The 11,752-nt window shown below is 37.9% G+C and overlaps 2 protein-coding genes across 10 annotated transcripts in view; both read left to right on the plus strand.

The window, feature by feature from the left end:
* The first annotated feature begins 241 nt into the window (after positions 1-241).
* On the plus strand, positions 242-8,704 carry LOC135584131 (meiotic recombination protein SPO11-1-like). 7 transcript variants are annotated; one of them, XM_065170015.1, is made up of 18 exons: positions 242-755; positions 843-1,599; positions 1,684-1,783; positions 2,397-2,470; positions 2,654-2,755; positions 3,932-4,005; positions 4,712-4,728; positions 5,043-5,112; positions 5,186-5,222; positions 5,981-6,028; positions 6,109-6,167; positions 6,245-6,276; positions 6,379-6,484; positions 6,752-6,872; positions 6,956-7,019; positions 7,314-7,478; positions 8,202-8,319; positions 8,419-8,704. In XM_065170015.1, exons 2-16 carry the CDS (start codon positions 1,446-1,448, stop codon positions 7,435-7,437), a joined length of 1,182 nt encoding a protein of 393 aa, XP_065026087.1. In that variant the 5' UTR covers positions 242-755; positions 843-1,445; the 3' UTR covers positions 7,438-7,478; positions 8,202-8,319; positions 8,419-8,704. The 7 variants fall into 7 exon arrangements, with proteins under 7 accessions (XP_065026087.1, XP_065026088.1, XP_065026093.1 ...); XM_065170016.1 differs by lacking the exon at positions 5,981-6,028; XM_065170021.1 differs by lacking the exons at positions 242-755; positions 2,397-2,470 and having other exon boundaries at positions 1,455-1,599.
* A 514-nt stretch (positions 8,705-9,218) lies between these two features.
* LOC103969804 (E3 ubiquitin-protein ligase At3g02290-like) overlaps positions 9,219-11,752 on the plus strand; it is a 4,812-nt gene continuing 2,278 nt past the window's right edge. Inside the window, exons 1-3 of one of the 3 annotated variants that reach the window (XM_065170027.1) lie at positions 9,219-9,728; positions 9,907-10,016; positions 11,075-11,462. In XM_065170027.1, coding sequence (XP_065026099.1) covers positions 9,957-10,016; positions 11,075-11,462 — 448 coding nt within the window. In that variant the 5' untranslated portion in view covers positions 9,219-9,728; positions 9,907-9,956. Of the gene's footprint in view, positions 10,017-11,074; positions 11,463-11,752 lie in introns of all 3 variants that reach the window. The other 2 variants (XM_065170026.1, XM_065170025.1) reach the window with 2 other exon arrangements.

Below are 11,752 nucleotides of genomic sequence, written 5' to 3' on the forward strand. Positions count from 1 at the left end.
ACTTTCATGACCAATATACCCCTGATTTGGAGTTGATGGGACTCGATCGGAGAAGACAAGTCAATTTCCTCACAGCGCCTACCACCAAGTCGCAATAGCTTTTCATCCATTACTATCGTCTCCAGAAAAATCCAAGCTTGGATACATACGAATTTGAGGAGGACGACAGCGAAGAATTGGATTTACAGAGGATGACAGCGACGAATTGGGACGGAGAGACCCTGAGGCGGCAGCAAATCACCCAATGGAGGGGTAGTTTAGTCATTTAAGTGGCGCATGTTCAGCAGCCGCTGCGGCTGAGCGTGGGCGCCACGTGGAGCGCGACGACGGCACGCGTTCGTCTTGGTGCGCGAGGCTGCGACGGTCGGTCTTGCGCACCCGGGCACGCCGTGGCCCCTTCCGACCCGACGACGTGGCCACGCCACGTCGGCGGATCCACCTCTCGCTCTCGCTGCGCCCGCGGGGGCACCGTACCTATGGGTCCTGGTGGTTCGACTCTGACCGCGGGTCTCCGTCTTCTCGCCTTCTTCATCGAAGAGGCAAAAGAAGAAGGGGAAAGCTGCGAAGGTCTGCACTTGGTCGCCATGGCGTTGTTCGTGTCGAAACAGCAGATCTGCTGCGCCAGATTACTCGCCTTCTTAGCGCATGTGTCACTGTTGCCCAAAGGGAGTTCATCATCAATTTCTTATGGCAACTGTGTCTGGAATCTATTAGCCGGTCAGTGCCTCTCCCACAAGCAGACATGCCTGGCAATGGTGAAGGTTTTATCTAGTAAATAACTGCTCGATGAGCCTTGCTCTGCTTGTTCAATACTCAATGATCGTAGTAAATGGTTGATGCAGCCTTCCTCCTTGCTTAGGAAGACGGGAGAAGCAGCTAAAAGCTATAGCTTCACTACCGGGAGCTGCTCGGTGGACAAATGTCCGCAGAAGCTGCCACTTCACTCCTCGAACAATCATGCACAGCTCAAAAGTCAATGGAGTATATGTGCTCTTCAATGATTGATTGATCTGATCCAATTGGGATCAGCATAATAATTGGATCTGATTCACTTTTCATCTCGCCAAAAGGATCCTTTGACCGAAAAAGATGTATTGGCATTAGTTCTTTTTAATAATTCTAAATCTTCCAAAATTCATATATTTAGAAAACTAGAAATCCATCTTTGTAGGTCTATCTATGCATACGGTAAGCTACCACTGTCTTTACCAGCTACCTAATACCACTTTGGTACATTGTCTTATTTTATATGTTTATTTTCTGTAGGATAATAGAGATACTGTAATTTAAAGATAAATACCGTTCCACTTATTAATCTTTAATCAAATTGTTGATCGGCCTTTAGTTGGGACCCAACTAACGTAGGGCACGGCCCATCTTGTTGGCCCAAAAAGGTTTTCATTTGAAATTCTACGGTCCAGATTTCTCCAAGCCGGGGAAGTAAGATGAACGTGGGCCGTTGGATTGATATCGACGCCCAAGCACGTCCGATCTCTTTATTGGCAGCATTTGTACCTTCTTTCGCGCAAGCAAGGACGAGAATGGCGGGAGGCAGAGTTTCGAGTTCGAGCCCATCCGATCTGCTCCAAAGAATCAAAGGTCGATCGATCGCGAGAGTGATCCTTCCTCTTCTCTGCCTCGGTCTACTTTAGATCGGCTTCTGATGCCTCTCTCTCCCCGCAGGTTTCGTCCGGTCTCTCGTTGAGGATCTCAGCAGCGATCGACCTCCTTCGGTTGCCCTCGATCGGTACAGGAACTACTGCCACGATCCTTCTGGAAACTGGTCATCCTCTCATCCCTGCGGATCGTTTGTATTCGACCTCGTATTGCGGTCCATCCTGAAGTTATAGCTTCATATTCTTGCCCGATTGCCGATGGGTTTTACCGAGGTTTCAGTTTAACTAGTTTGTGGGTGTTCTTCGCTGTTATGGTTTTGCGCATATTACAATTTTGGTGTAGATTATAACTAAATAACGACCTAGAGTTATCTGGTGGTGCGATTGTTTTAGGGTAGTCTAGGAATCTATTCTTTTTCAGGGACAAACCGGCTTGTTCTTGGGGCAGAACCGAAGATTAAGAACTAGTAATTTCACAATATCTTTTGTTGATTTATGGAGATATTCTCAATTCAAGAAAGGGTAACTTGTCGTATTAATTGTTGTATGAAGACTCGGAATTAATTGATAAACAGTTCAGATGTGGTACACCTAATTGTCATAGCACATCACATTAATTTATTTACTCATTGTTTCCTCCAGTCACTTTCATTCGTTTGAAACAGTGGCAAAATGTAAGCCTGTGTTTTTCTCTATCAAACCATTATTTGATTTCCATACCTTCTGTTCCTCCGTCTTGCTCTTTCTGCATAATGCTTTCAACACTTTTTCGCACTGCAGCACTTGCGGTGACAACTTACCAAATGGCAAGGAAATAATCTCGGTTGAGAGGGAAAGTCATGCATACAGATTGCGTAAAGTATCTTTCATGTCTATTCCTTCCACTGCAATTGGTTTTTGTCATCTCACGTAGGTGTACAAAATTCTGCACGTTTTATGTTCTTTTAATTCTTCTTCTTTCTTTCTTTATTTATAATCTTAGCAAAGTCAAACATACTGTATTATATTAATTGATTCTCTGGTTCCCTTTTGTTTAGTTGTCTTGTTTAGGGTGCTGCTAATAATACAGCAACTTTTACAAGAAAACAAACATGGATCGAAGAGAGACATCTACTACATGCACCCCGCTCTTTTCTTGGGTAGAATTTTCCTCTTAACTTCCTTACAAATATATCAGACTTAAAAATAGATACAATGTTTAATTATTCATTTCATTTTAACAGCTTTTTTTATTCAGAAACATCCGTTTATTTTATTGCATTAATGGAGAAGACTACAGATCACATCTTCAAGGCAACTTCATTTATCAGACATTTGAACTTAGGAAACTGCTACTTCGGTAGCAACAGCGAGTTGCATACAATACTGTTATTACTTGTCTTGTATTACATATAACTTAAAGTACTCTGTTCTAGCATTACTACAATTTTTCGAATGACTCTACCAATTGTTGCATAATTATGTTGTGTTCGACACATCTGGTTTTCCACTTAAAATGTGATCCATGAAAGTGCTTGATCAGTAGACCTCAACATTGGTTAACGTAACACAAGTACTTCAACATGATGAACTTTGTGAAACGAATTTAATAATTGATTGATGGTGGCATGCATATCATCGACTTTAATAGATGGGCATATTCATAGCTTAGACTTGCATGATTTATTTGGTTAAAGGCACAGGGAATATCTTTGGTGTGTTGAAGAATCAATTGGCAAGATCTTAAAGGAATTCTCATATCTGCTACAGCTATACAGAGTTGTGAACATAAAGTATGACAACTTGTAAACAGAGGCTTGATTTTACATCATGATTTTTAAAATATTTTCACATTGAAGGTGGTGTGACCCATATTGGATGCTAAGAAAATTCTTGAATTTGCTGATCCAAAATTTTCTTCAATTATTCCCACATTTTCTGAAATGACAATGCAATGTCTACTTCCATGTCACAGCAAAGTGCCAACTTTATAATACTAGTTCATATTTATCATGTCTCCCATCAACATTATTTGTTGAAAGATCAGGGCCACTCATTTACCCTGTAAGCTCAAAACATGAACATATTCTGCTGCTTGATTAGTTAAAACCCTTTTTCTCTTGTGATCATGCTGTCCTCATGGAAGTAGATTGATTTTGGTTGTGAGCTGAATGTTGATATCCTCAACAAGGTATACAGTGTTCTTTTTTTTTTTTTTTTTCGCTTTCCAGATTTTATACGAGGAATCAAATATTGGTTTATATATGCATAATAAGTTGGTGAGCACCTGCTACACAAAACGCATACTTTTGCATTTAAATATTGTTATATTGCAGAGCAAGCAGTTGTTGATCGGGCAATCAACAACATTTGCATTCTCTTAAAGTGCAGCCGTCAGCATCTCAATGTGGTATGATACTCTATGAACTTATTTTTAAGGTTTAGGATAATTTACTCTTTTGCCATTGCTTTTTGCTTCTTGCTGGTTAGCTTCTGTTGATTTGATTCATTTCCTGATGCAATTTTGTGCCTTCATTTTAGCCTTCTATTTCTTCTGTTAGTTTTCTGTGCTGCTGTTGGACCAGTACCGCCAGCTACACTAGCTGCACATATTCTACTTCTTTTAGTCCATTGTTCTTTGTTCCATATGTGTCCTTTGCTTGCCCTCTTTAAGAATATATTTCACATTAAACAGAAAATTAGAATGATTCAATTAGGCTTTTAAATGAGAAGTGTGGCAGTATTTAATGATTTTTCTAAGAAATCAGCCAACCTTTCAATCGTAGCACCTGCTTTTTAGTAGCTATCAACTCACAATAGCTACTTGTGGGGATTATCTAATTCATTGACTGCTACCTTTGACTCAGTTGCTTTTGCAGTGTGCAAATTTAACTTATTGCTACATTAAAAAACTAAAGAAACTGAAGAAAGAAATTGCTTCATATGACGATAGTATTACTGGACATAAAGACAAAATCAGTTGCATGTGAATTTAACTTTTTTGTTTAGCTGAAGACTCTGCGATAGAAGCATAAAATCATCATTCATAATCTTTAGATTGCTTCTACAGTTTGCTGCATTGCTCCAAATTAAATTGATGCTTGTTATTCTTGCAGGTGCCTGTAGGGAGAGGGTAGATCCTGATACTTGGACTGGTCACTGTCATGTTGATTCTTTCTTTGTATTACCCTATAGTTTTGATGTCTGCAAGTTCTGTTACACTTAGTTCAGAGAGCTATGATCAATCTCACAAACATTCATATGTTACCATCCTGCTTAGTTTTCTATCACTGTAAATGAAGTTCTTGATATTATCCTGTTGCCCATTTACGCTTATCATTCTAGTGAAATATAAGTTTGTGTTAAAGCTTACTTTACCTTAAGCCTATTTTTGGTTTAAAAAACAAACATGCCTGCTCTTTTTGAGAATCACTTTGTTCTTCTCAGATTGGTGATGGGTTGGTTGAGATTTCTAGAAGCTGGTAGGAAGATTTATTGCATAAATAGCCCCAGCACTGTAAGTTCTATTCCATATCCAAATATGAAGTTTACTCCCTTGATGAATTTATTAGAATTGGACTTTGTTGCAGGTCTATCCTATTCCTGTGTGTCTTGAAGAAGTAGAAGGTAAATGGAAGTCATCAGATTGATGGTTGAACAATTTGATTTCTCTAATTCATATGAACTTGACCTGTGTCTTAATGTTTTCGTAAGGATTAGATACTGATCAGCTAATCTGGAGTCTCTTGAAATGTTTTTTTGTACTCTATTATGTTAATGATAGACCCCATATGAATAACTTGAGATTTCTCGATACAGTTTGAGGTGTTGTTGAGGCATACTGGAATGCAGTTTTCATTTTCACTTCTACTTGTTTGGTTTGTCACATTTTATTGGCTACGGTGTGTGCTTTGGGAAGTATGAACAAACAGGCCTATGAGCCTGGTCCGGAGGTTCAAAATAGGGTGAATTGCAAGCAAAATGATAGCAAAAAAAGGCAACCAGTTTTGTTTGAATTTTCTCATTTAAGCTGTAGCATATTCCCCACTACCATTTTTACCAATTTTACACAGATTAAGCCGTCATAAAAAATGCTGATTGTTTGTTTTTATTTGTGTTGGTGGTCATTCTAAATGTTGTCTGTTCAATTATGGTTTTCAGGATTATATTTTTAGGAAAAAAAGCTTCCAGATGATTATTGAAATGTTGGACAATGTTTGTAATGTTAAAATATTTATTTATTTTTAGTGTTGTTTCTTTTACTAATCAGCTGATAAACCTCCTTGTCATATCTGGAGCCTAATCATCTTCTGGATTCATCCAGTAAGTTTTTTTAATTGGTGCTCGTAGAGCATGGGTTTAAATGTTTCTTTTTATCTTTTTAGATATTGTCAGTGTTGCCAGATTTATTATTGTTGTAGAGAAGGAATCAGGCAAGACTTTCCCTGACAACTATTTTTCTTTTCATCTTAACAAGCTGTTCTCATTTGCTATTTTGTTTTACCTATTTCAGTGTTTCAGCGGTTAGCAAATGATAGATTTTGTGAGAGGAATCATTGCATTGTCATTACAGTGAGCAGTACTTGGTTTTAGCTTTACTATATGTCTCAATGTATTATTAGTGATTCATGTTTTGTAACTTCGATCAGGGAAGAGGCTATCCGGATGTCCCTACAAGAAGGCATGCACAGAGTTTTCTGCTTTAGATTGTACTTGCATACCTTCTTTAGAAGCCATTGGCATGCAAATACCTGCTCTTTGACCCACTATATGTTTGCCACAGGTTCTTGTGCCTTCTTGTACAACATCTGCATTTGCCAGTGTATTGCTTGGTAGATTGTGATCCTTATGGCTTTGACATCCTGATGGTCTATAGGTTTGGTTCCATGGTATGACCACATTCATTGTTTTATGTATGTAAAGGTTAGAGCAAGTATGTTACTTTTATTATTAGGGATGTAAACGGAACCAAACATATCCTTTCGATTGAAAATTGTATTTCATAATACAATGGGAAATGGAAAATTTTGTTGATTTTTGCATTTTGCACTCACATGGAGAAAATGTAGCTTATCTTAGTGCTCCTAGTCTACACTGTCTTAACTGATACTTTCACTTGATCTAAATGCTTATGATCATTCTTTTGTTTCTTAAAGCAAATGGCGTATGATGCCAATTTGTTGCGTGTACCTGAGATAAGTTGGCTCGGAGTCTTCCATTCAGATTTGCAGAAGTACCATCTTCCAGATCGCTGTCTTCTCGAGCTGACATCTGATGGTCATTCTGAATATACTCTCTTGCTCTTTCATTTGTTTACTTCAATGTAGATACCTGTAAAAGGTCCAAACTGTGAGTTGCAGATAAGAAGAAAGCTGAAGCAATGCTGCTGAGATGCTATTTGCAAAAGGAAGCACCAAAATGGAGGTTTATTATTGTCATCCTTTTAAGTCACATTTCTATGATTTTGGTGGTTCTTATTACCTGTTATTAGACCAAATTGATTTTTTTCCATTCAAAAGATCAGATTATCAATCACATGCAGATTTCATAACTGCTGAACCAGCATACTATTGGCAAATGTCTGGCCATCATTGTCCACCTGCACTGAAACCTGTCTTGCTCTTGTGTTAATATTTAGATTACATTTAGAGAATTGATCGCCGAATTTGCAGTTTTCATCCTGATACAAACTCATCTAAAATAAATTTGTGGTGGCAGGATGGAGCTGGAAGTCATGCTACAAACTGGAGTAAAATTTGAGATCGAATCATTATCTGTCAACTCGCTGTCGTTCTTATCAGAGTACATCCCCACGAAGATTCACGATGGAAGTTACCTATAGGTTCTGTTGTACACATGATCTTATTAGTTCGAGGCTACAAGGTGAATCTACATATTACAATTCTCTGATGATGCTTATGTTCTATAGCCGATCCTGAAACTTCTTGCATCATGTGATTATGTGATGTACATGCATGTTGCTTGAAATCAAGATTTTAAGGGTCATAAAAGGACATCAGCGGGAAGAAACAGCTAATGAGAAACATAAACCAGTCGAAACAAGTAATCGATCATCCTGAAATGCTTGAAATTTTGTAATGCTTGGAATCTATGAATCATATACTGACATCACATCATTGTCCTTTGGAAACTGAGTGCTCGCTTTAATCTGAAAAAAAAAGGGGTGGGGAGGGGGGAAAGGATGTTCTTCATCTTGCTTGCTAATCACCAGATACCACTTTTGCAAGAAAGTGAAGGTAATTAAAGGTTACTGGATCTAGCAGTTTTTGAATCAATTAACAACTTAGTGTTGTTGAAGGCAAAATGTGAAACCATAAATATTTAATAACTTAGCTTATCAATTTATCATATTGTGAATAGAAGTTACAGAATTTGTAAATAGAAAAAGTATAAAAAGAATTTGTAGAACGGTCAAAAAATGTTATAAAATAGTTTATTTAATTAAGATAGGAGGACAAAGCTCCTTTAGGCCATAAAACCTTTGTGCTCACATCCTCCCGTACTCCTTGTTGACAAGAACCTCATGCACTAAATAATCATCATTCTCTCTGAACTAACATAAGTCTGCTTTGTTGATTTTGGCAGGCCAAGATGTGGATGAGTTTTGGGAGTACGAAGCAGCAAATGGTGCAAGTTGGTGATAGTGGTGATAGTTTAAGATGACGAATCCAACTTGCCACTCGCTGAAGGCAATGACTATAAAGTAAGATCGAATTCCCTATTATTCTTACTGTTTATGCAAAAGAGTTCCCCATCAGCGTACTGCGACCACTAACACTTGTCTGTCTGTTGTGCGGTCAAGGCTTAATATTCTGCAGGAATCAGCATGTCATCCAAAAGAAAGAGAACAAGTAAAGCAGCAAAAGCCACGGCCTTAAGGCAGCCAATTAATTGAACCCAATGCCCAAATATGTTGTTGGATTGCCTCCGGAGTCTGTGATGGCTAATCCTTGAGTCTCCAACTGATGGCAGATCACGTCAAGAATGGAGAGTTGCATGTGGCCCTCGCAAGACCGGTCTCCCCTTCATGCCTGTCCAAGTCAACTTAGGGTCGACTAGCTTTCCCGCATGCGGTAGTCAACGTTCAGGTAAAAAACGTACATAAATGACCATAAAAGAAAATATTTGGCCCGAGAATTCTCTTTGGCACAAATGCCTTAATCATGGAAGTGCTCATCAATCTTATATTTTTTGCCTACCTATTCACGACTACAGGAATTAATAAGAGGACACATTAATTTGGTGAATACAATATATATATATATATATGTATATATATATATATATATGTATATATGTATATATATACATATATACATATATATGTATATATGTATATATATACATATATACATATATATGTATATATGTATATATATACATATATACATATATATGTATATATGTATATATATACATATATACATATATATATATATATGTATATATATATATATATATATATATATATATATATATATATATATATATATATATATATATATATATATATATATATACCCCTGAGAAGTCAAAGGTTAATCTTGTCGCTACACGTTTGCATAGTTTAACACGTAGAAGTTTCATGCTGCCCAAGGAAGAGTAGGAGGGAATACTCTCGAGCAAGTGGACGCGCGCGCGCACACACTCACACTCTCTGTCTCGCTCTTTGGGCACGCATCGATTCCACGCCCCTCGCTTCTTCTTTCCTTCTCTGTTTTTGATGAGCACCTTTTTTTTTAATTGCTTGCCCCCGTTTCCACTCTGAATCCCCGGAAGATGTTCGTCTTGTGGTCTGCTTTCGCTTTTCGACTGGGTTTCTTGATTGATGCGGTGGCAGATTTCTTAGGGATTTCCAGTTCGTAGAGTTTCTTTCGTTCTCTCGCGATTGGAACTTACGGGTTTGCTTTGCAAGGAAGAAAGCTCCCATTTCTGTTTGGATTGATTGGCGAATCAAAGATTTCTTTCCGAACCGGAGTCGCTTTTCTTGTTTGTATCGGAGTCGGAAACTGTTACCTTCTTCCCTTGGATCTATATTCTTGTTCCAGACTTGGATGCATTTATTTCAACGGTGGTAAATAGAAGTCCGTCTCTCGGATGTCTTCGTTAAAGGTTCCATTACTCTCATTGATGTTTTGCTTTTTGGAACGGTTTGTTTTTTACTAAAAGAACTTTGTTTTATGTGAGCAGAGTTACTCTGTTTTTCCAATATTTGGGTTTGTCTTATTGTTGAAACAGGAAATAAGGAACCGTCTTAATCTGTTAGATTCCAATAATCGTCATATTTTAGTGCAGAATTTTGCTGTAGTGTAACACTGAACAAGGAAGGATAGTGGAGATATGGGCTGTGTCTGCTGCCGTTTGGGTGGGGATAACTTGACTCAGCTATTTGAAGATGTGGTATCTTTTTTTTTTAATTCCTTAATAATTCTGTTTATCTTTGGTTCAATTCTGATTATTAATTTTGGTAGTAGGAACACAATCATCAAGTCTTGAATTCCCTACTAGCTCACATCTGTGCCTCATGAAGGATTACTGGTTGTTTTTATGAATAATCTTCCATGAATGAGCTGCAACTGGTTGAAGATCTTGCAGAAGATGGCATTTCTCTGATGTAGTACAAGTTCGCGAACTTAGAAGAGTACTAGTATTTGTTTTCATCTTTCCATTGGTCCAATCATGCTAAAGACTGGGAAGCAATTGACTGCAAGTAGCTAAAGAAGTGATTTATGTAGGTATCTGGGGTACAATTGGTATCAGTAAAAATCTAAGAGACACATGGCTAAAATTTCTTCTGTTTGTATTCTCTTGATAATCTGCCTTTGATGGCCTACTATGCTTGTTTCTCATATTGACTTCTCCAGTGTGACCTTGGTTTCTCAGATACATCCATCCAGTCAAGATGTTTGTTTAACTAAATGGTAAAAATGACAACATCGATAGATCCATAAAGTTCTTTGGTTGATTTTTGCTTAAAGTAATTGAAACTTGATTTGTATTGTTTGACGAGATTTTGATTGCAAACTCTAGAAGACCTGTTACATGCGAAAGACTGTTCTTATGCCAAAGGAACAAGGTACCTTTGTGTATGTTTTTCCTATTACTGTTCCTGGTGACATTTCACTGATGTGTGTGAATCTGACACTAACACCAGTTCTTTTAAGGCCTTGAGCCTAATATAGCCATTTTCTCTTCTTATAAATGAATGTTTTATATATACATGTAAGTTTCAACCTAATCAGATTAGGATCTCATAGCAAATTCGCTTCTGTCAATAGTGTGGTAGTTCTGCATCTTTTTTTTTGCAAGGTGCTCAACTGATTATATATGTTGAGCACATTGACTGGCTTAAGTTACTCATGATAAATTTTTTCCACCAGCTCTTTCTTTGATATGGTATATATTGATGATTAGTTTGTTAATATATTAATCAATAACTGACCATATATATCCTGCAGTTTGATTCATTGTTTCAGAGGAGAGAACGAGTTGCTCCTTCAGATGTGCAGGAGGCAGTTCCTCCAACTCCTACGTCTCCGGTAGGAGTTGATACAGACTTTTCTTTTCCAAGGCCATTGTCATACGATGATCCCAGACTCACTCAGTCGCAGTGCCAGAATAATGGACTTGTGTTAGGGCGTGCCGAGGTTCCAACGCATCTTCATAAAAAATCTGAACCACTCAGATCTGAAAATGTTACAGACGCAGAATCAACAGACAGAAAGGAGAATATTGATGGATCCAAGGCATGTGTTTCTGAGAGTTCACTGAAGCTGCAATCAGCACAAATGACAGTGGGATGTTCACTATCTGAGGATGAAGATGTGTGTCCAATATGCCTTGAGGGTACGTTGGATGTACATGATTAGATACATAGGCACATATTCATGCTGTCTTGGTTTAGACTGGCTCCAACTTTGAGATCTCCTAGTTCTCATTGGTGAGATCGTATATATTACTGCTGCATATAACCTAGCAGTCATAGGAAGATCTCATGCATTAGTATTGCAGAAGAAATCAAATGTAAAAACTAATACAGTTAGATCAGCTTTTAATAGACAAATTTGGATTTGCAATACCACAGCCACAGTGGAGACGTCTTTGGAAGCATAACATATCATAATCTGTCATTCTTA

The sequence above is a fragment of the Musa acuminata genome, chromosome BXJ3-10 (assembly GCF_036884655.1).
Source record: "Musa acuminata AAA Group cultivar baxijiao chromosome BXJ3-10, Cavendish_Baxijiao_AAA, whole genome shotgun sequence".
Taxonomy (NCBI): domain Eukaryota; kingdom Viridiplantae; phylum Streptophyta; class Magnoliopsida; order Zingiberales; family Musaceae; genus Musa; species Musa acuminata.